Below are 23,893 nucleotides of genomic sequence, written 5' to 3'. Positions count from 1 at the left end.
GGGACCAGCCAGGAAGGCGCACGGGCCCCGGGAGAGCCAACAAGCCGATTGGGGGAGGCCTGCAGCAACAGACTCTGCACCTTTAAAACCGGGAAAAGCAGGTCAAAAAGAACCATCTAGCTCTGACTGTGCGCCATGGAAAGAAAATGGAAGCGGATTATATATGCATATATATCACTATGCAATACAGATATATATGTATATATAAATAAGAAAAAAGATCTGTTATTGTAAGGCAAATCACAAGAAATCAAGCGGGCGAGTTAGCTCTGATGCTATTGGAGTCCTGAGCTGAAGGGGACGTTCTGTCTACAAATGGTGAGACATTCGCTCTTAGAGACAACATTCACCAAAAGACCGTTTTCAATTCTGAAAGCTGCCTGTCTTTCTTGAGAAGCAAAAAGGCAAAGAGAAAAATGTTTTTCAGCTTCCTGAACAAAACTGATGGCTGCTCCCTTGGAAAGCTCTCTCTGCCTTAGCTCCTCCGCACCCCCACCCATGTCTCTCGTTTTCTTTCTGCCTCTCTCTCATTCTTTCTCTCTGTCCTTTTCTATTTCTGCCTCTCTGTCTCTCTCAGTCTAGTTCTCTGTTCGCCTCTCTCTCTCTATCTCTGTTTGTCTCTCTCTTCTCTTCCTCTGTTCCCTTTTCTATTTCTACCTTTTTCTTATTCTTTCTCTCTCCCCTTTTCTATTTGTCTCTGTCTCTCTCTCTTTTTTTCTCTCTATCCCCTTCTCTATTTCTGCCTCTCTCTCTTTCTGTCTCTCTCTCTCTCTTTTCTTTCTCTGTCCCCTTTTCTGTCCATTTCTGCCTCTTTCTCTCTCTCTTATTCTTTCTGTCCCCTTCTCTATTTTTGTCTCTCTCTTTTTTCCTTTTTCTCTGTCCCCTTCTCTATTTCTCTCTCTTTCCCTTTTCTTTCCATTCTTTCTCTGTCCTCTTCTGTCTATTTCTGCCTCTCTCTTTCTCTCTTTCTGTCTCTCTGTCTCCCTCCCTCTCTCTCTCTTCTCTTTCTCTGTCCCTTTTTTTGTATATGTCTGCCTTTCTCTTTCTTATTCTTTCTGTCCCCTTCTCTATTTTTGTCTCTCTCTTTTTTCCTTTCTCTCTGTCCCCTTCTCTATTTCTCTCTCTTTCCCTTTTCTCTCTCTCATTCTTTCTCTGTCCTCTTCTATTTCTGCCTCTCTCTCTCTCTCTCTCTCTCTCTCTCTCTCTCTCTCTCTCTCTCTCTCTCTCTTTCTGTCTCTCTCTTCTCTTTCTCTATCCCCTTTTCTGTCTTTCTCTACATTTCTCTCTCTTATTCTTTCTCTCTGTCCCCTTCTCTATTTCTGTCTCTGTTTCTGTCTGTCTCTCTGAATCTATCTCTCTCTCTCATTCCTTCTCTGTCCCCTTCTCTTTTTCTCCCTCTCTCATTCTCTCTGCCTTTGTCTCTCTCTCTTTCCCCTCCCATTTCTCTATCTCTGTGACTCTCATTCTCTCTCATTAGCTTAAATGCTAGAAAGAAAATTCACTTTCCAGCCACCTGGTCTTCATTTTCTTTCCACCTGTGAAAACCAGTGTCCCTCCCCTCTCCCCTGCAGCCAAAATGACCTTCACATTTCCCCACTCAGCCCAAACCCCGGAGCACCCTTTGGGGTGAGCTCATGCTAAGAATGGGCATCCTGATGTTCTACAAGCCCTGTCTTCCTGGCTACCATAATAGACTCAGAGCTCAACCACACTGTGGAAAATGGATTACACTGACCACCAGCTGGAGGGACAACTTGATCCAGAAGCTTCATGCTGGTCTTCTTCCATATTTTCTTGATGACTGCTCGCAGCTCCTCGTTTGCCTGTTCCAGATTACCTGAAAGAAAAGAAGGCAAGACCAGTCCCAGCAAAGGTTAGTTCTTCATGGCACCAGAAGCCGTATCTTAGGGGTGAAGGACATGGCTGCTTGCCCTGGGACCCACCCCTCAGCTCCTGTCCCCAGGGAGCCCAGCAGTTGCTCCACCTTTCAGAGAAAGCAGAGGCCCCCTTTCTTCCTAACTGTCTTCTTGTTCCCCCACCTCACTTTCCGACCCACTGCTTTCAATTCAGCTCCTCCACTCCTGCTCAGAGTCCACCTGCCCTTTCCCATCTTCCCGTGGAGGGACACTCTGTTCTCTGGGCAGATCCATCCCCTGACTGTGCCCCGAAGTTGCAGGATGCACCCTGACCTTAGCCCAAGACCAGCAAACTCTCCCTCTCTGGCCTCTTGCCTCCTCCACATCATTCCCCAATCCAATACTTACCACATTTGGCTCTCAATACCCTTCTCCCTTGGACCCCCCCCTTCCTCCTCTGCCAGTCTTCTTCCACCCTACACTACTTCCCTTGCTCTGTAATCCAGTGACACGGGCCTCCTACATGCTGGGCATTGCCTTTACTTATTCTCTCTTTGTCCTGGATTCCCTGCTCTCCAAGTCTCAGCTCAAACTCCACCATGTATGATAAGCCCCTTCTGAGCCCAGTGACCTCCCTTTCTGAGCACCCAATGATTTGCCTTTGAATCTCACCCCATCTTATCCCATTTCTGGCTGTCTACATGTCATCTCTCCCATTAGGTTGTGAGTTCGAAAACAGGCCCATATTTTCTCTTTCTTTCTATCCTCAGGGCTTAGCACAGTGCCTGGCACACAGAGGCATTTAATAAATACATGCTAACTACAGAACAAAGAACCAGGATCCCACAGGCCATCCTGTCCAACCCAAGGTGGAAAACGAATCCTTTCTAAGACATCTCTGACAAAGGGTCAGCGTTTGCTGGAAGGCCCCAGTGAAGGAGAAAACACCAAAAGTAATGTTTGTAAGAAGACTGGATAAGGATTTTGGCCAAGGATGGCGTCAGAGGTTTTCATGGGCTCTTGTAGTTGCTCCAAGCAGTATATTTTTTCTAAATCAACACCTAACATGTTTATTAAGAGAACTACTGGCAGCAGAAACACTAAGATTAACAGGACAGAGTCCCTTTCCCCAAGGAACTTGCAGTCCATCATGGAGACGAGATACCAACATGGGGAAGTGGACTTTGTAATCTATAATAAGGGCCTTCTAGAGTCATCAGACCCAGAATTCTGTGGGCCTGAAAGGAGTTGGGAAAGGATTCTTCCTGGAAGACTTCACATTTGTGAAACAGGAGAGGGCAAAGCAAAGAGGCATCCAGGCCCCAAGTACTGCCTGAGAGATGGCATTGAGGTGGGAAAGGAGACAGTCCATCCCCGAGCTGGAAGCAAGTTGGGCAAGGCCCCGAATGCTTGGAAGATGGGCTGAGCCAAGAGAGAATTGGGAAAGATGTTAAAAAGCTTTGCATGGAGGGGAAGGAGCTGGAAGCCTTCCTGCTTCTTGTCTTGGCCGTGGTGTGTCATCCAGCCCCATCCCTTCACTCAGGCCCAACGACCTGATCAGCGGCCTCCTAGCTGCCCTCCTCATCTTCAGGCTCAGTGGCCAAGGGGACTTTCCTAAAGCCAGAGTCCAGCCACATCACTGTACTGCTTCCTGACCCCAGTGCTTTCCTGTTATCTCTAGGACCCAACAAGATGTCCCTTGGCCTTTTAAGCACTTCCATAACTGGGTCCCTTCATACATTTCCAGTCTTCATGTACCCGATCCATCTTCCCTGGCCTCCTCCCTCTCCCTACTTGTGCCTTTGCAGTGGCGTTGGTCCCCCAAATCTAGAATGCTCCCCATCCTTCCCTCCTCTAGCTATTCCCTGGCTTCCTCCTAGATCTCCCTTTTGGCAGGTGGTCTCTCCCTGACCCCCACTGCCTACTCCAGGCTTCTGGTGTCTTCCCTCTTACCCAACCTACAGTCTACTCTGGAACTATAGGAATAGTTAGAACCCTTGTGATTTACATGTGATGTTGCCCATTATAAATAAGTTCCTTGAGAAAGGGACTAATATGTTCCTTTCTAAGAAACCTTAGAGTTTACCACAAGTCTTGGAAATGAGATAAATTCTTAATAAATGTTGTTAACCAAATGACTGGCACTAGGAAACAAAGGCCACCAGAGCTATTTCCCCACAGATCCTATGGTCTTGGAGGCCCCTTCTGATGTAACATTTGGGGTTCCTATAGAAATTGGTCTTGGTGAGAAATAGGGGTATCTCTTAAGCTGGAGAGTGATTAGGGGACAATGAGACTGATGAAGGGTCTTCAATATCCCCCATGTGAGGATCAGGGAGGATTTTTAAAGGAGGAATGCCTTAGGGACATGAGACAAGCCTTAGACAGTGCCAAAGAGCTGTCTTCAAGTATCTGAAGGGAGTCCCCGAAGACAGGAGTTAAGATGTGTCCATCTTGGCTGGGGAAGCAGGAGCTGGAAGGTGACTGAGCATCACCAGGAAGAAAGTGTGGAAGATGAAAGGAGGCACACTGATGCTCAATGTGAGCAGAAACTCCCTAATGATTGGAGCTACCCACAAGCATACAGGCTGCCTCGGGAGAGAGAGGGTTAGCCCTCATTAAGGGTGCTGAGAGAAGAGGAAATCATTTTTCTACATATAGGTTGGATTAGAAGGTCACTGAAGGCCAGGGACATGAGGTCCAGTTCTGAAATTCTGTGATTCTCTTCTCCTATGCCCAGAGAAAAGGAGGAAGAGGAAAAGGAAGAAAATAAGGAAGAAGAGGAGGAGAAGGAAGAATGAGGTAAAAGCAGGAGAGGAGGTAGAGGAAGGAAAGATTGCTAAAAACCTCCCCTTTCTTTCTCTTCTAGTCTTGATCATTCGCACAGAAAACATTTTTGAAAGGCTTCTAGGGGAAGAGGTCCCAATCTGGGTCATCATTTTTCATTTCCATTCAACTTTTATCAGCCTGGCAGAATTGTTACCTTCGGTCTTGATTTTGAGAGCCGTCCGAACCAAGGCAAATAACGTGGCATTAAACATGACCGTTCCATCACTATTGAGAGGCATGTTCATGGCAACCAGTCTCTGTAAATAAAAGACAAGCATCTTCAGAGAAGCAATACTTCACTCTAGAGTTGGCCGATGGCCTGAGTCTTAGAGACTCACACGTCCCTGACTCCTCTGTATGGGCCCTAGAAGGCTTGGGAGTCCTCAGAGACTGACCCTCCGCCACCATTCTATGGACCCCTCACCTGACTTGCCAACTGGAGTCCTATTAGAAAAGTGTCCAACTCTTCTCCCCTTTAAAAGACCCAACTCGTTACAAAACTGTGAGGACCGTTCTTGACGTGGGTTTGCCTGATGGGAGTTGGGAGGCGGCAACATTGCCAGGTAGGACTTCCCTTGTCCTATGGTCCCTTCAGGAAGTAGAATCCAAGACTATGTCTGCTTGGAAGCCTTTTCTGATGAAGTTCCTCAAATTTTGATGATTTCTTCTCTACGTCAAAGGGTCATAGATTTAAGGGCCTTGAATGCCCATTTAACAGGGAATGCTCCAGGAAAAGGAATAAGGTGCCCAATGTCACAGAGGTGGCAATCACAGAGGATATGAACTTTGGCTCCAGCCAACACCAAAGCCCTTCTCCCTGGGTCCCTCTGCTTCCTTCCTTGGGCTGGATTTATACTTTATTTCGTCCAGATTTTATTCTGTGACACATTTCTTTTCTCTTATTTAGAGAGGCAGCGCTGCCTAGTGGCTAGAGAACCAGTCCAAGGAGACTCGAGTTTCACAGCCTGCCTGTGTGTGAGCAAGCTCTGATGGAGGTGACCGGCCCGGGGATTACGGTCACTTCCACAACAGAGGATTGCGCCTGACCTGCTAGGTCTCTGTTAGGATACTGTGGAGCTTTCAGCCTGGCCCAGCGGCACACACTCAATTCTTTCTGTATTTTTTTAAAAAGATGCATTAAGGACTCTCCTTCCTTTCTTTCTGTTCCCCTTCTTCCTATCTCCCAATGAAAAACAACGTTCTTGTGAGAAATACGGACTTGATCGGACAAAACAAATTCCTCCCCGGGCCCTTCCAAAGACGCGTCTGGGGCTGAAGGCAGCTCTCTGATGGGAAGGTGTGGAGAGGCAGGTAAAGGAGCTTTCTCCCCAGAAGTCCCCGGCACTACTGAAATCAAAGGTGCCCTTTATTTTCCCCAAACAGGTCCCAGCCTCCTGGGCTGACAGCGGATAGAAGGCCGAGCTACACTCGGGAAGCCTCGAGTTCAAGGGCTTTGCTCAGAGTGTGACATCAGCGTTACTATCATGTAACTGGCCTCCCGCTCTCTGCACAGCAGGTGACACGTTAAGGGCCCCATGGGAGCACGTGGCTTCCACTGCTCCGGACTCCTCTTCCCCAGATCCCGAGCCCCGTTAAAGCTACATATACACTCCCAGCACACGTGGCCCCGCACTTTTGCTCTGAAGCCTTTATAAGGGAAATCGCCCGGTGCCTTTCTGATGATAGACAAGGTCAGAGCCCTAGGAACTAGAGGCTGCGTCAACTAGTGTTTTCTGTATGCAGATTTTTCTGAGGATGAGGCAAACGCAATGACAAAATCAGCTTATATTTGGGAATGTGTCCTGCAGGGGAGGCCTTGGGTCTGTACGGATTTAGCCCAATAAGCTCTCCCGCCTCTAGCAGGATCTCCATTTCTTCCCCTGGAGAAGGGAAGGCTGGCAGGAGGATAAGGTGGTGCCCGGTGCCAGCAGTCTCCTCTGAAAGCCCTCCCTCCGGCCCAGCGCCCCCCTTCTCGGGTTCCTTCCTCTGCCTCCCCCGCTTCCGGAAGGAGAGGGGCAGCGGGCTTTCACTGCCTGACCGGCGGGAGGATGCCACGCGTCACACCTACCTTGCAGGCTACTCTGTGTGGGCACAGTTTGCCAAACCCCAGGGGCGGCTGGATCCGGCGCAGCAGAGTCACCACGTCGAGGTGCTTAATTCTTCCTCTGAAACAAACGCAGCGTGAGGGGGCAGCGTGGCGACCCTCCGGGGAGAGCCCTGGCCGGCAGGGACTGCGGGGCGGCCCCACCCAGGAACGTGGTCCCCGGGGCAGAAAGACTCCCCCACTTACTTTGCTTCTGGGTCATATTCTGACCATATTCTCTTGAATTCATCCAAATGATGCGGACCCAAAATAGACCAATCACGAGTCAGATAATCAAAGTTGTCCATGATGACAGCCACGAACAGATTGATGATCTAGGTATGGAGGGGAATAAAATGGATTGAATCCCAGGGAAGAGGCTTCAGTTGGGGCAGCGGGAGGAGGCCTGGGAATGTCTTAAGGAAACAGCTGTTTAACAAAGGGAGGTTTTAAGAGTCAGTTGGATACCCCCCCAATCGGTACTGATGAAGGGCCTTTGATCATTCTGGGGGCAGAAGAGATAATTAGGTTATTAAACTGGTCTGGGAGAAAGCGGGGAGCTAAGGAGTTTGATCTGGCAGCCCAGGATGCTCACTTAGATAAAGCGGACACAGCCCAGCCCGTCCAGGCTCAGCACGTTCCACCAGCCCCAGCTGCCCTGCAGCCCTCGGAGACCCCCCGTCCTCCTGAGAGTCTGCCCTTCCAGGGCAGTTATGGGATGAGTCTGCCCGGGAGTAGGAGGAGAGAAGCCTCCCCCACTTGCACCCTGCTCACTCGCAGCCAGAGCAGGACCCATGGGCAGCTGGGGCAGCCAGTAGCGGGGCCGGGAGCAGCTGGAACCGAGGCCGCTCTGATAATGAGCTCGACGGCCAAGGGCTCAAACACCCTCCTGCCCCCAAACCAGTGGCCCAGCAATGATGAGGCTTTTAGGACTTACCAGAAAAGCACAGAGCATATAAAAACTGATGAAATAAACAATGGCAAAATTGCTGCCACATGTGAATTCCTCCCCAGGACTATAATCCGATTCCGGGTCGCAGCGCTTCCCAGGGAGACACGCCAGCATGATTTCCTGCCAAGCCTCACCAGTGGCACACCTTTGAGGGGAAAAGAGGGAAGAAAGGTTATAGAAAAGCTCACATAAATAAACATGTGCATTTGTGTAAACATATATGTCATCCAACCCAGTGATTTTAGGGAACACCAGTTTGAATTAAAAACAGATCCAAATTATAGATTTAAAATAAAACAAGTCTCTGTTTGACTGCTTCCATATTTTGCCAAATAGATGCCGATTACCTATGGTGATTAAAGGACAAGACAACTGGGATTTAGCACATTTGTCCTTGGGCGCTTCTCAAGGCCTTGGGGTCATTCATTCTCCAAAATTGCACCAACATTCCTTCTCCTGCCTCCTTTCTCCCCCAAACCAGTGTAACACCCCACAGGCTTCCTGAGTTTGCTAAGGTAGATACAAGCTTTGAGTCAGCTCTTTTAGGACACGCTCAGCCACTTGGTCCTTCCAATGACCCGGAGGTGGAGAGAATGACTATAATCTCTCTCTTACAACAAGGGGAGCGATGTTCATGAGAACCCTCATTCCTCCTGGCCCCAAGCTGCTAAGTGCTGAAAGGAAGATTCTCCTGCCATTCCTCCATGAGCTTCCCAACATCACATGTTCTCTCACCATGACACTGATTTCCACAGCCCAAGGAAGAGCTGGAAATACAACCGCAGACACACAAACGGCAAAAGGAACAGTGGGAAGGGAATCATCGCTTGGATTTTGGACAACCTCCCACTGCAGAAACTGCCACAGTCACAAGAAATGGGCCCTTCGAGGCGGAGCCCGAAGAGGGCCAGTTACCTGAACAAGAGTAACACAGCTTGCGGAAATGTCTGGAAGTTGTTGTTTCTATTGATCTGGTTGTTATCTTTCATGGCCACTTTCCCAAACATCTGAAAACAAAAACGAGTAAAAAAGATGCTGAATGTTCTTTGAACACAGGAGGAGCAGTAGTTTATGTCAACAAGACTTCAAGGGTTCCGGCTTCTTCAGTCAAAAGCATCCCTTTGGGAATAAAAGCCTCCAAGGAGGGCTACCCATGTCTGTCTGAGTGCCCTTGGGGACCTGTCCCTCCTTCCTACCTCATGCCCATTCTCTGACAAAGAGGCACAGATCCCAGGTCAAAGGTAGAAAAAGAAGGTCCCACAAAGCCCAAGATATCAATAGCATCACCTTGGTGGAAGGTGGGAAAGGGCTAAACATACTGTATAGTAAAACATAATGAAAGTAAATAATTCAGAGAAACATAGAAAACCCTTTGATTCAAAGTGAAGTGAATAGAATTAGGAAAATCATAGGCACATGATTAAATATATATATATATAAATGGAAAGGAAAAAAATGAGACAGAATGCTGAGAAAGTAGGATGACCAAGCTAAGGCTCAGAGAAGAACTGAAAAACTAGCTGCTTCCTTGCAGATATGGGGAACTCTGTGTGGAATGCTCCATGCACTGTCAGAGGCACTTAGAGGTGACTAGTTTTGCTGACTTGTTTCTTTTCATTTTACATCTGTGTTATTAGAGGAGGATTGAGGAGGGAGAGAGAAGAATTTATCAGTAAAACAAATGCAATAAAAAAAGACATCCATTACAAAACAGTATTAAAGCAACTAAAGCAAAGAAAAGAGAGGTGCTCATTAAGCTGAACACACGTCACCATTATGAGAGCCTATTCAATTTGGAATAGATTTTCCTACCTTCCCACCTAATGTGGATACATGCAGACCTCCTTTTTCTGAATGTCAAAATTGTATTATAATAGACCCTAACACCCATTTGTCTTACTGCCTCTTGTCAATGATGATAGCAGAACCCAGACCACGACCTTAGAGCAATTCTTTTTAAGACTCTTTTCCCTCAAGTGGATTTCTATGACAAAGAGACTTAACTGAATTTCAATGGATAAATGATGGACAGAAACAGCTACACCCAAAGAAGGAACACTGGGAAATTAATGTGAAGTATTTGCATTTTTGATTTTCTTCCCGAGTTATTTTTACCTTCTGAATCCAATTCTCCCAGTGCAGCGGGAGAACTGTTCGTTTCTGCAAATATGTATTGTATCTAGGATATACTGCAACATATTTAACATATATAGGACTGCTTGCCATCTTGGGGGGGGTGGAGGGAGGGAGGGGAAAAAACGAAACATAAGCGAGTGCAAGGGATAATGTTGTAAAAAAATTATCCTGGCATGGATTCTGTCAATACAAAGTTATTATTAAATAAAATAAAATTTAAATTAAAAAAAAGACTCTTTTCCCTCAAATAATTTTCCAAGTGTCTTTCTACATTGCAGAGGAATGAATGATTCCCATTGCTCCCCCTGTTCTGAGAGTCCCTCTGTTTCTGCCATGTTCATGTTATAACGGGATGATCTAATGAGGGTTTATGCCTAACGGCCACGAGGGAAGGGTAGAGCCAAGATGGCACAGCAGAGGGAATGTTTTTGCCAACCTCACTCAATGTTCCCTTACACAACTTGAAAAAGCACATTAAATTGAATCCTAAGTGGCCTAACCAACAATATATCTTAATGAGTCCTTTTCCCAACCTCAGTCAGCTAAGAAGTTCAGCAGACATGGAGATGGCTGAGAGAAGTGCAATGGTGGAACTGAGGACAGCTGTGACCCTTGGTAGTGGCCGTAGCAGCAATAAGCAGGAAAACTCAGTGTCAAATGGCAAGGGAACTGAATGCCGAGTCAGAAAGAATTGTTTTTGGACTCCTGTGTTACCATTGGGCACAGGACCGGCACCATCTGGAAGCTCCACCACCCATTTCCCAGTTCTGCGTTGCAGTTTATGGCCATGGAGAGGAAAGCTTGGGGTTGGTTGTGAGGGAGCAAGAACCATATTTGGGTAAAGGCAGGAGACCTGGAAGTCAATGATCATTCCCTAGATCATAGCATTTCAGAAATATAAAAAACTTACAGGTCCTCAGGACTAACTATGAAAGCAGCAGGACATAAAAGCCTGAAGTTTGGGATAAAGACTCTTCCCATTCCCAGAAGTAGGCAGAACCCAACATGAAGTCCAAAATCAAGAATAAGTTGGAAAAGTGAGCAAACAACAAAAAAGAACATGTTAAAAAAAAACTACTTTTGTGACAGGTAAGCTTAATACAAAATCAGAAGAACACAATAGTCTGAAGACATCTGCAAACAAAATCTCAAAGAAAATGTAGGTTGAACACAAGCCAACAAGAATTCCTAAAAGAGTTAAAGAGATTTTGTAAAAAGCAACAAAAATGATTTTTAAAAATCAAATCAGAGTAGAGAAAAAACTAGGAAAAGAAATGGAAGCAAAACAATTTCATAAAATTATAAAAAGAAAATTAACATCTTTGTTTAAGAAAGGCACAAGATTCTGAAAAAAACAAATTTTTAAAAAATAAGAATCGACAAAATTGTAAATAAAATTTCACTGAAGAAAGTATCTCCTAAAAAATCATAATTGGCTAAGTAGTGAAAAAGGTAAAAGCTCACTGGAGAAAATAATCCTTTAAAAATTAGAACTGATCAAATGGAAGCTAATGCTTCCATGAGACATCAATCAAGATACAATAATACAAAATCAAAGAATGAAAAAAAATTAAAATTTCAAAAATCTCATGGAAAAACAACTGAGTTGGAAAATAGATTAAAGAGAGATAATTTGAGAATGATGAGACTACTGGAAAGCTATGATAAAAAAAATACAAGACCCTTGCCACCAAATTTTAAGAAATTATAAAGAAACACTGCCCAGATGATGTAGTAGTAGAGGGCAAAGTAGAGATTGAAAGGATCCACTGATCCTCTAGAAAGACATCTCAAAATGAAAACTCCCAAGAATATAGCCAAATTCTAGAGCTCTCATATCTATTGCAAGAAACAAAAAATTAATTCAAATAACATGAAGCCACAGTCAGGATCACACAAGGTTTAGCATTTCTACATTAAATTAGCAGAAGACTTAGAATAGGATCTTCCAGAAAGCAAAGGAGCTAGGATTACAAAAATAATCTACTAAGCAAAACTGAGTAGTATTCTATAGGGGGAAATGTATATTTAATAAAATAGAGGACTTCCAAGCATTCCTGATTAAAAGAACAGAAATGAATAGAAAATCTGACATTTAAGTTAAGACTCAAGAGAAGTACAAAAAGGTAAAAATTAGTGAGAAATCATAAGGAACTCTAAAAGGTTACATAAAAGAAGATATGTGGAACACCTAAGAACTTTATTATTATTAGGGCAGTTAGAAGGATTCTACAGAGACAGAGAACATAAGAGTGCATTATTTATGATCTCCAAGACATGGAGAGATAAGAAAGAGAGATGAACTGGCAAAAGGTGGAAAGGAGAGTAAGAATGGGAAAAATAATCTCACGTAAAAGAAGTGCATAAGAAAAGTTTTTATACTGGAGGGAGAAATGGGAGAACACACAATGCTTGAATCTCACTCTCATCTGAACTGGTTCAAAGATGGAAAAATATATACACATGCACAGAGTTGAATATAGAAATCTATCTCACTCAACAGAGAAGTAGAAAGGGAATGGGCTAAAAAGAAAGGGGAGGATATGAAAAGGGAGAAGGCAGACTAAGGGAGGTAGCAGTCAAAAATAAAATATTCTTTTGAAAAATGGATAGAGTTAAAAAAGGAGGATAATAGAAATACACAACAACATAACTGTCAGTGTAAATGAGATAACTTCATCCACTAAAAAGGAAAATGATAGAATGGATTAGAAATCAGAATTCAAAAATATGTTGTATATAAGAAACCTTCTTGACCCAGAAAGACACAGAGTTAAAATAAGGGGTTCAGGGTAGTATCTATTATGCTTTGATTGGAGTTAAAAAGGCAAGGATAAAATTTTGATACCCATTCACTGGTTCAGGACTTGGGAAATCATGGATTTAATAAAGCACAAGCAGAAACTATTGTGTTATCATTAATATTTCTGTCAAACACCAGCGTAGACGCAATCTATAAGGAGATGTTCACTCAAGCTCGACAGGAAATTACTATCCAGAAATTAATGGCACATTTGGACTCAATCCGGAAAGATGGTCATTGTAGAGAAAAGTGAATTTGCAAATCTGAGAGCAGATAATAAGAATTTCTATGGTTTTTATTAAATGGAAGATGGTCTTTTGATTAATACTAATGTTCAATGCTCCCTTTTATACCTAGAAAATGAAAATTAAATTAGACCAAATTAAACAACTATTACTTGAAACTATTTGAAGCAGAGCAAATAATAAACTGCAAATAAATCTAAAGAGGAACAGAGGGACAGATCTGTTTACAGATCAAGAAAGCAAACTTATGGAAGCAACTATTGAATTTAACAAAAGAGATATCCATATCAAAAATGTTATTTCACAGACTAGTAATAAAATTGACATTGAAATTGCTTCACTAAAAACACTGATGGAGTCGAATGTAAGACAATTCATTATCTTGCAGTATCTCTTTTTACTTGCCTGGCAATAGAACTAGGATTTTATTATTTCTGGAAAAAAAAAATGGCAACTTTTCAACAGGAGCAAGGCCTCTTTTTGGTACATTTTGAAAATCTTTGCTTTTGTACAGAGTCATTTTGGCCTTACTCAGCTCCTGAATAAATCCATTTGCCTCTATTCCCTGATGCCAAAAAGCTGTCATTGAGAACTTAATTAAAGTATGGTGGAAAGGTTTTTTTTTTAATAGTTTGTCCTTGCAGGTAGTTTATAGAATTGGAAACATAGTTTGCTTATTGTATCTTGGGCAAGGATTTATCTTGAACTGCTTAGTTTTGGTTTCATGTAGGTAAACTACTCCCCAGACAAGTACTCAGTGTATCTTTATTCATTTTTCATGATGCCATGATTTTATTTATAGAGTTTTTGTTTTCGTTTGTTTACTAAGTAGTAAGAAAATTATTATTTTCATATTTATATATAAAATTATTATAACTTAAAAAAGAAAAGAAAATTGAACAAATCATAAAAGAGCTCCCTAAAAAAGGGCACAGGACCAGAAATAGTTATAAATGAATTCTACCAAACATTTAAAGAACAGTTAATGAACAGTTACTTCCAACAGTTAATTATGCAAACTATTTTAAAAGAAAGCAAGTAAAAAAAGGAGTCTTACCAACTTACTTCTATGACAAAAATTATGTTTTTGATAACTAAACAGAACAAAAACAGAAAAAACTCTAGACTAATGAATATTAATGAAAAAGTTTTAAATAAAATATTGTGAGGATATTACAGCAATGTATCACAAAAATTATACATTGTGACCAGGTTAGATTTATGCAGAAATGCATGGCTGGTTCAATAACAGGAAACTTAGAGGGACAATAGACCATATCAATAACAAAAACAACAAAGTCAATAGATGCAAAAAACCCTGACAAAATACAACATTCATTATTTTAGAAATATTAGAAAGCACAGGAATAAATGAAGCTTTTTTTAAAACCAAGAGCAAGTGTTATCTATAATATTAACTAAAATGGGAATAAACTAAAGGTTTTCTTAGTAAAACGAGAGGTAAAGCAAGGATAACTATGATCACCATTCAGTACTGTACTAAAAATGCTATCAATAAGACAAGAAAAAGAAATAAATAAGATAAGAAAAAGACATTGAATTTATAAAAATAGGCAACAGTGAAACAAAAAAAGATCACTTTTTGCAAAGATGTAACTCAAGATAACCACAACGTTTGTGAAACAATAAACAAACTTTAGTAAAGTTGCCAGCTATAAAATAAATGTACAGAAATCATCAGCATTTCTACATACTAACAAAAAAAAAAAACCCAAACCCTAGCAGAAAGAGGTTAAAAAAAAAAAAGGAAATTCTATTTAAAACCACTTACAGACAATATAAAATATTTGGAAGTCTACTTGCCAAGTATATGAACACAATCACAAAACACTTTTCACAGAAATAAAAGCAAGATTTAAACAATGGGAGAAATATTTATTACTTATAAATAGGTCTAGTCAATATAATAAAAAATGACAGTTCTTACTAAATTAATTTACATATTCAATGCCATACCAATCAAAACTACCAAAGCATTATTTTATAGAGCTAGAAAAAAATAACAAAATTTATTTGGAGAAATTGGTCAAAAATATCAAGGGAACCAATGAAAAAAAAATAAGTAAAGGATAGCAGCATAAAGCAGTAATCATCAAAAAATATTGTATTGGTTAAGAAATAGAGTGGAGCACTAATAAAATAGATTAGGTATATAATGCACCATAGTAAATGGCCAAAGTAATCTCATATCTGATAAACTAAAAGATCTCATCATTTGACAAAAATGCTGAGAAAACTAGAAAAGAATTTGGTAGAAAGTTGGCACAGACTAACATCTCACACTGTATACCACAATACAGTAAAAATGTATTAATGACTTAGATATAAAGGATGACATAAGTAAATTAGAAAAATGTGGGAAAAGGTATTTGTTAGATCTATGGATAAGGGACGAGTTTATGAGTAAACAAGAAATAAAGATGATAATGAGGAGTAAAACAGATAATGTTGATTACCTGAAATTAAAAAGTTTTTGTATAAACAAAATTAATGCAACCAAAATTAGAAGAAAAAACCAGAAAAGTATGAGATTTTGTAGCAAGTTTCTCTAATAGCAAGCCCATTTCTTAAATATATAGAAAACTAAGCCAAATCTATAAAAATAAGAACCATTCCCCAACTGATAAAAAGACCAAAAGATATGATCAGAGTTTTCAGAAGAAGAAACCAAAGCTATCAAATAGTTATGTGAAAAAAGGCTCTAAATAACAACTGATTAGAAAAATACAAATTAAAAAATTCAGAAATTCCACCTCACATCTATCAGACTGACTGTCATGACAATGATAAAAGCTGGAGGGAATATGAGAAAATTGGGACACTGTTGGTGGAACTGTCAACTGGTCCACTTGTCATAAAAAACAGTAACTATCCCCAAAGTGCTATAAAACTGTGCATACTATTTGAGCCAACAATACTACTCAAGGTCTGCATCCCAAAGAGAGCAAAGAAAAGGGAAAAGGGACTTATATGTACAAAATAGTAGCTCTTTTTTGTGCTGGCAAAGAATTTGAAACTGAGGAATTGATCATCAATTGGAAAAGGACTGAATAAATTGTAGCCTGTGTTTGAGATAGAATGCTATTATTGTGCTATGGGAAATTACAAGCAAGATGGTTTCAGAAAAGTCTAAAAAGAGTTATATGAATAGGTGTAGAGTGAAATGAGCAGAACTAGAATAACAATGTTCATAGTAGGAGCAAAGTTGTAATGATGGTCAACTGTGAATGACTCAGCTACTCATATCAAGACAATCCAAGACAATTCTAAAGGCTCTATGATAAAAAATGCTTTCATTTCTAGAGAGAGAACTGAGAAACTCTGAGAGGTGATTGAAGGGCACTTTTTAAACTTTCCTTTCCTTACCTTTTCTCCCTACAATATGACTAAAGTAAAAAGGTGTTTTGCATGACTTATATGTATTATAAGTATCATATTTCTTGCCTTATCAGTGAGGGAAGGAAGGTGTGGAGAGAGGGAGAGTGCCAGAAATTGAAAATAGTTTTAAAAAAGAGTTGATGGGAGAAGTCTGTCAAAGCCACTTTTAAAAGAAGCTTCACCCTAACTGAATTGTGTGCCTAACTTCAAAGAGCACAGACCCCTCATTCAGAAGGTCTCACATGCATAAGAGGGCCTTGAGTTCTTTCCAGTAAACAGGAATTACAAATAGGGAAAATGTGGGTTCATTGGAAAGGAAAACACTCAATCTATCTAAAAGTGGATTGGGAGAGCAGGATTGGGAGGGCATGGATTCTCCTGAATAGCAGTAGCCCTGTTTTATAGTCAAGGAAACTGAACTTTAGAGAATATGTCATACAGCTAGTGGCAGGGGCAGGATTTTGATCTGGATAATTCAGATCATTCTGATTTGCATCTTAGGATTTGACCACCAACATCACAAGGCCAACCTAAGCTTTGCCCTTTGTGCTCCTGCTGGACATGCTCTAACAAAGAAAAGAAGAAAAGAGTCGATCTTGTCAGTAGAGGCTCATGGGAGGCACAAGTATTTCCATGATCTCTACATTTGGAAAGCCATGGAGGAAAAGGGGGTCTGGAATGACTTACCTGCATCCCGATGACAGCATAGATGAAGAACAACATAGCTATGAGAAGGGCAACATATGGGAGAGCCTAAAACAAGAGAAGAATGTCAGTTAGTCGCTGGGGGTGCTGAATCACCAATCTCCAAAGAGAATGGAAATCTCTGAATGCTATTCAGTGCTGCTCAGGAGAATCCATGCTCTCCCAATCCACTTTTAGACAGCTTGAGCCGTTTTCCTTTCCAGTGAACCTACATTTGCTCTGTTTGCAATTCCTGCTCACTGCTCTACATCTTCTCCTGTTTAATCAGCAGTGGGAATGTGCCCACAGGACAGTAAAGAGGGAAAACAAGCACTCCCTGAATTATAGATCCACCACTGCAATGCCTTGCTTTGGCTAGACACAGGGACTATCAAACATGATAACCAGACACTTCTAAAACAAAAACATTTGAAAGGTTTTCTTCTAAAACGAAAACATTTTAGATTACGCAATCTCACAGTGGCCAACAGGTGGGCAAGGGTACTCTCTACATGTCCTTTTTTTTTTTTTTCAAATTTGAATAAAAAACTCTTCCACTGGAGCTTAGGGACCCATTCTGAGGGCTCAGTGTTAAGACATCATATTATAGACTAAACAATGGGAGAACTATGCCCTTCCACTATTTGTAGTGAACAATAGAGCAGGTTCTACATCATACTGGATTGCAGACTATCTGCCACAGTGGGGAGTGTTTATGTTCTAGCCAGGATCTTGCCAATCCATCACTCCATGCCTCTGTGCTTTTAATCCCATGAAATTTCAGAGCAGCTCTTGGACACGGCAAATAGCCACTTTATTTGCAATGCAATTAAACAAAAAAAACATTTTCTAATTGAAATCCTATGTAGGAAAGCCCAGGGTATCAGCAGATCAGCCAAAAGCATTTGGTTTCTTTCCCATGGTTAATTTCTATTATCCTATGAGTATTTACTCATTAAAGATAATGTAGAGTATTCAAATCAACAATCATGGATTGAATCCCTGGGTAGAAACAGAAGGTTGTTCAAATGCACACACTCTGGGCCGGGTTTCCCTATGACAATTTCACCAAAAAGAAGCTCAAAGGAACGTGTGACTCTCTGGCTCCCACGATAGGAAGACTCCAAGTCAAACTGAGGTACTTCTCACCTGAAAAGATTTGATAAAAGTCCACAGCAGCGTCCGGATTCCTTCCCCTCTGCTGAGAAGCTTCACCAGCCTCATCACTCGGAAAAGACGGAAAAAGGTGATGGAAATTCTATTGCTCTCTTCCGAGTTCTGCAGGGTGATCACGGAGTGGTCAAACACAATAAGAAGGAGAACATGCAATACTTTCAGAAAAAAAAAAAACAACAACAACAAAACAGCAACAGATGTGAAAGTGGCAGAGGTAAGAAGTGGAGATGTGTATCTAAGGCCTTGTCGTCTCGAAAAACCATGGTATGGAAGGAGAAGGTCCATGCTGACAAGACAGGCCGCCGCGCGGCCACCACACACACACCACATGCACGTCCTCGTTGGAGGGAGCTCGGGACACTGCACACTGATAATGACCATTCTAGGCGGACGATCATGGCAAAGACAGAGAACACCAGTGGAAAACTAGACATGACCAGAAGAATAACTGAAAGAGGCAAAGCCACCGGGGGTCGGTCACTTGTCTTACCCCAGGAGCAGCGGTTGGGACAGGGACGGGGCTACTCTCATTGTCAGTTGGCTTTAAGAAATCAAATAAAGATGAACAACATTAATGAACAGGCGTCGTGAGCAGAAAGTCAGGAGGACATTGACGTGTACACTTCTCGGGATAGCATGCTAGCAGCGACCTCCCTAAACGGGCCTGGAGAGAGCCGCGCCACCTGTAGTGGTCAGCGCCCTTCACCTACTCTGAACCTGTCTGAAGGTCGGCCCGAAGAACAACATCTCCCTGGAAAATTCAAGTAAAGATTCAAGACCCTGGTTCTTCCATAAAGGCAACCATTTCAAGTCCAGTTTTGGTCTTTCTTTGATGCTGTTCCTTTCCTTATTTTGAAAAGGGAATAAACAAGGGTTTTGAATCATCCTCAATGAGGGATGCTGCATTAGCTTTCTGCCTGAGGAACAGGACCTGATGAAATACAATATGAGCAGCCTGTTATCTGCCTCCATGGCCCCATATCCATTGGATTGGAGCCTGACCCTCAGGCAAGCAGTGTGGCTCCATGCCTTGTATTTGCCCTTATGGGTGCCTCAAATTCATTTGCCAATTTGGAGTTTTGAAATCATTCATGGGATGCTTTGCCATATAAGAATCCACTTCACCATCATTTCATCACATAAGAATCACAGGCAGGAAGCAAGAGGCTTTTTGCTTATTTTTTTTGCACTATGAACTTTGAATTTGCTAGGCAAATTCATAATGTAACTTATGTAATATAAAGTTTTAACTTGGACATTTAAACTTCTTATGAATAAGGTTATGAGGACCTCTTTTTTTCTCCACCAGTATAAGTATCACCAAAATAGAACCTGCAAAAGTCTAGAAGGAAAATTTCATAGGAAAAGATTAAAAAAGGGTGAATAAGTGGGAAGAGGAAAAGAAGGGAGAGGATTCTCTTAGGAGGCTGGTGAGGATTGTTTTTTTTGTGTGTGTGGCATTGTTTGGCACCTGAGAAGGAGCAGCATTTCAAAATTCTCCCAAAAGGTAGAGGAGAATGAGGGGAAGATGGGGATCTTGAGGACATCATTGAAGGGAAGTGTAGAAAATAAAAGTCATCTCTAACTTTAAGGGATTCTTCCCCAAAGAAAATACAATAGAAAATACCTAACAAGAGAAAAGACAGAAAAGAAAACAGAAGGGGAATCGAAGAACAATAAGTGCAGAAAAAAATAAATTTAAAAGCATCATTGGAGAGCCCCAAAACAAGAGGGCTCTAAATCAGATGAAAACAGAGGTTTAGAAGTAGTCCCTGTAAACGAGCTGTGTCGGTGAAGCTCATGGTGTTTCTCATACTTTCCCTCTTCAGCAGACTATCTTTTAATGGGTCACACTTCCCTAACCTAAAACTCATCTTGGGACTAGGAACAGAGCATTGCCATCTTCCCAAAGTTCTCCAGTCTTCTTGGTCATGTCCACATGGCAGCTCGTCTGGGATGCATGGATCTAGACGAGTAAAAGGGAAACGGATGACTACCTATCTCTGTTCAATGCTCCAGGAAGGCTGAGATGCTGATCTCCTAAATCTCTCCACCCCTCTAGTCTGTTCACAGATATCTGAGGAGACATTTTTCTCAGCTCTCCCTCCTATGCCCAGGCAGCTTCTCTTGCCTCCCTCCTGACCCGTCTTCAGTCGGACCCTTTGAAAACTGATTTTCATATGAAATCAAGGGAGTTAGTCAAGAAGACTAGGGAACTATTACCCTCTTTTCAAATGAACCCTCTGAAAGACAAGAAACCAGTGGCCTGTGAATTGAAGACAATGCCATCCATTGGGTTTTTTGAAATGAAAGCAAGATATAATAGGTCCAAAGAGGGAATGAGAAACCTTGAGAGCAAAGCCAGCCCAAAATTCATCAGGAGAAGGCAGTGACCCAAAGCTTCCCAATACAGCTACCATTCCTTTCCAACAGGTCAGTGGGCTCACTAACAGGGTTTCACAGGATTCATGGGCTAGAAGATACCTTAGAAAAGTCCTCAAGCCCTACCCTCTCATATTACAATTAACTAAAATGGAGGCCCAAAGAGTCACAGGCACTGAGATGTAAACCCAAGCTCTGTACCTCCAAAGAAGGATGCTGTCTGTCCACTGCCCCACAATGCTGAGTGGTGAGGGACAGCTTCACTGGCTCATGCAACTGGGAAAGTTTTAGTTTAGAAATCAGCAGAAACATTTAAGATGCCAAAATTATCTGTAAAAGTTTTTTTTTTTTCTCAAATGCAAATGTTCTTGGTTGAAAAGGGAGAGGGGCAGGTGATCAGGTGATTCTCAGGGAGCCCATCATGGTTTTCACTGGGCGCCATTCAGGAAGGGCTATTCAGAGGGTGTGGCCAGTCAGGGTGGCTGGAGATGGACGCCTGCGAGGAGGGGCAGTTTCTCTGACAGGATATTCTGTTCTACGTGAGTTGGGTGGGTGAGAATTTGGGACTCAACTCAATATCCCAGAGGTCCCAGAAAGAGAATCACTCGCCTCCATGTCTTTTGCCCTGGCTCAGGTGGCTTTGAAATAAGGAGATATGGCTGCAGTGTAGTAATGAAGCACTGGCTAACTGGTGGCTTTTGGCAGCTTCCAAAGGGTGTAGCTTTTAGAGCCAATCGGTATCACCAGGGCATCTCTTAGACTGCCCACTCATCTGGGCGAAGCCAGCAGATCCTAAGAGGAAGGGCATCCTTCTGAGGTCCTTCTTAGGCTACAGGGCAGGGTCAGAGGGCATCCTTCTGAGGTCCTTCTTAGGCTACAGGGCAAGGTCAGAGGACATCCTTCTGAGGTCCTTCTTAGGCTACAGGGCAAGGTAAAGGGCATCCTTCTGAGGTCCTTCTTAGGCTACAGGGCAAGGTCAGAGGGCATCCTTCTGAGGGCCTTCTTAGGCTACAGGGCAAGGTCAAAGGGCATCCTTCTGAGGTCCTTCTTAGGCTACAGGGCAGGGTCAGAGGGCTCAGGCTACTGCTGCTCTTTGTCTTCTCCCCTCTGTCCGACTCTAACAGGATGAATGCAAAAGATTCTCTGATGGATCACTTCAGTTATCCAGCTGCTTTTGGGGGGGGGGAGAAGAGAGTAGTCCTCATCTTGCGGTCTTAATGGAGGGAGTGGTAATTTTGCTTCCAAATTTATCTCACAGAGATGGGAGCCCCAAGTCAAAGACTGTAAGAGGTTAGCTCCCCAATAGGGCTAAAGCCAGAGAAAGCTATCCAGATCCCTAGTGACCAGGATCCTGCAGTCTCCCTTTGCTTTCTGGGTCAGCCCCCTGAGCTCTGTCATGAGACACTTCGGCAGTTTTGATGGCTGGATACCTGCCGAAAATCCCTCTGGCTGGCCTGAAAGGACCCAGCCTAATGGACCGCATTCAATTCTTCAGGAGATTAAACTCAATGATGTCATCGAGAGTTAAGATTACAGCTGCCTTTTGTAATCTGGATGATATGACAATAAACCTGAAACTCTCAACAGGAAATAAAGTCTGAGGCAGACATTGTGAGCATTTTGATGACAGATAGCATCACATCTTGGTTCTAGGTTTTGTCTTTGTCAATGAGGTTCCCTCAATCAACTGAGCTCCGCATATCTGACATTTTAGAAGCTTTTAAGCAAATGTGTTGAAAATGTGAATTTAAAAACCATTAAATTGTGAATGAAGCCAGGTGGAAAACTTGGAGAGGAGGGGGAGAAAACCAGGTGAGCATGCAGGGGAGCTTCAGAGAGGGCCATCCAAAGTGTTTTAAGCAAAAAAATATAAATGCAAGTTTTTCATTTCCCAACAATAATCTATCTTTGGGAAAGCAGGAAAGAGCTTATTAATCCTCACAGGTCCTTTTGGCCAATCACAGAACCAGCTGTGGCTGGCCCAAAAGATACCCTCTCGGGGACTGTACCTGAAACCAAGGAAAACAATTTAGATGACCACAGTCGATCTTTGGGATGTCCTGTGCAACTCTGTGAAACCAAACGTGAATTAGCCGGAGGACGTGGCCTTTAGTAGTGAGGATGGTTTGACAATAACGTCAACAGATAAAGGCTTACATATACTTGCCTCTACAATTTTCTAAAAATAAAAATGAACATGAAAATCAATTAGGCAACAGAAAAGGAATGTCAACCGAAGTCAGGGAAATTATAGAATGAGTGAATCGCAATGAATGGTTGATAAATGAATAAAAGGTGTCCTTTCACTGAGGCTTCACTCTTCAAAGGAAACCCCTGCCAGTCATGACTGTCAACAAACTCCTCTATGACTGACACTCTGAACAAGTGGCCTGAGTTCCTGGGAGGTCACTTGATTTGCCTGAGGTCAAGCTGATAAGACCTGCAGGAGGATGGCCTTGAATTCAAGGTGGGCTTCCTTCCTTTCAGCCAGAGCTCTAGCCTTTCTCCCAGATTGTGGGAGACAAGAATCAGAGGACTGTGTTGGAGGTCTCCCAACAGATCAGTGACCCGAAGGTGAATCCTGCTTCGGACACTTACTAGCTGTGACCCTCTCTGGGTAACTATACCTGTAAATAAGGGGGCTGGACTTGAGGTCTCTCAGGTCTCTTCCAAGTTAACTGTGAAACTCTGACCTACATGACAGGCTGCCAAGGGAAAATGAACAATCTGCTTCTGGGAAAACGAGACGGAACATTTAAAAAGGGCCATTACCCTTTTTATTCTTTTTGTCTCAGATATCCCTTTGACAAGACAATGCTTTTAAATGCAGAGGATGACAAGAGAAATTACATTTAAATAAAGTTGTACATTTTTTTTCCACATTCTGACTCTGTAAAAGCTCTCCAGAGATCAGGTGAAAGATCTCTTGCTTAGAGCATTAGAGCACAGAATTTGACTCCTTTGTGAACAAAGGGAGAGACCCAAGAAACTCGTGAAAAGGATGAGCCTTGTGAGCCCCCATCAGACCGGACTGGATGACAAAGAGATGGCTCACATTCAGACAGGATGAGGCTTAGAGAGGCCAACACAGAAAAGTTCCCTTTGGCTAAACCACAGCAGTTTTGTGATGTTGGTATAAAACACCCTCATCCTCATCCTCACCTCCCCCTGACATGGGGAATATGTAACTTCACCCCTCTTCTGGCCCCATAGTGGATGGCGTTCCCATCCAGAGTCAGGCTGGAGTATGGCCCTGGCCGGGGAGGGGGGGGTGTCTCCTCAAGTGTCAAACTAGGAGCATGCTGATGGGTTAGCCCCCTGCCTCCTGTTATTGGGGAGACAACATGG

General features: G+C 42.6%; 1 protein-coding gene and 1 pseudogene across 1 annotated transcript in view; one reads left to right on the top strand and one right to left on the bottom strand.

The window, feature by feature from the left end:
• Positions 1 to 23,893, bottom strand: part of CACNA1D (calcium voltage-gated channel subunit alpha1 D) — a 305,670-nt gene that overhangs the window by 33,817 nt on the left and 247,960 nt on the right. Inside the window, exons 31-39 of the mRNA XM_051978907.1 lie at positions 18,654 to 18,704; positions 18,137 to 18,265; positions 16,991 to 17,056; positions 8,636 to 8,727; positions 7,706 to 7,865; positions 6,976 to 7,103; positions 6,754 to 6,850; positions 4,840 to 4,942; positions 1,736 to 1,837 (exon numbers count right to left, since the gene is read on the bottom strand). Coding sequence (XP_051834867.1) covers positions 1,736 to 1,837; positions 4,840 to 4,942; positions 6,754 to 6,850; positions 6,976 to 7,103; positions 7,706 to 7,865; positions 8,636 to 8,727; positions 16,991 to 17,056; positions 18,137 to 18,265; positions 18,654 to 18,704 — 928 coding nt within the window. The remainder of the gene's footprint in view (positions 1 to 1,735; positions 1,838 to 4,839; positions 4,943 to 6,753; positions 6,851 to 6,975; positions 7,104 to 7,705; positions 7,866 to 8,635; positions 8,728 to 16,990; positions 17,057 to 18,136; positions 18,266 to 18,653; positions 18,705 to 23,893) is intronic.
• LOC127551016 (coiled-coil domain-containing protein 90B, mitochondrial-like) lies at positions 12,713 to 16,837 on the top strand (annotated as a pseudogene).

The sequence above is a fragment of the Antechinus flavipes genome, chromosome 1, assembly GCF_016432865.1.
Source record: "Antechinus flavipes isolate AdamAnt ecotype Samford, QLD, Australia chromosome 1, AdamAnt_v2, whole genome shotgun sequence".
Classification (NCBI taxonomy): Eukaryota; Metazoa; Chordata; class Mammalia; order Dasyuromorphia; family Dasyuridae; genus Antechinus; species Antechinus flavipes.
Note: the sequence above shows the minus strand (reverse complement) of the source record. Positions and strands in the feature narration are given on the sequence as shown.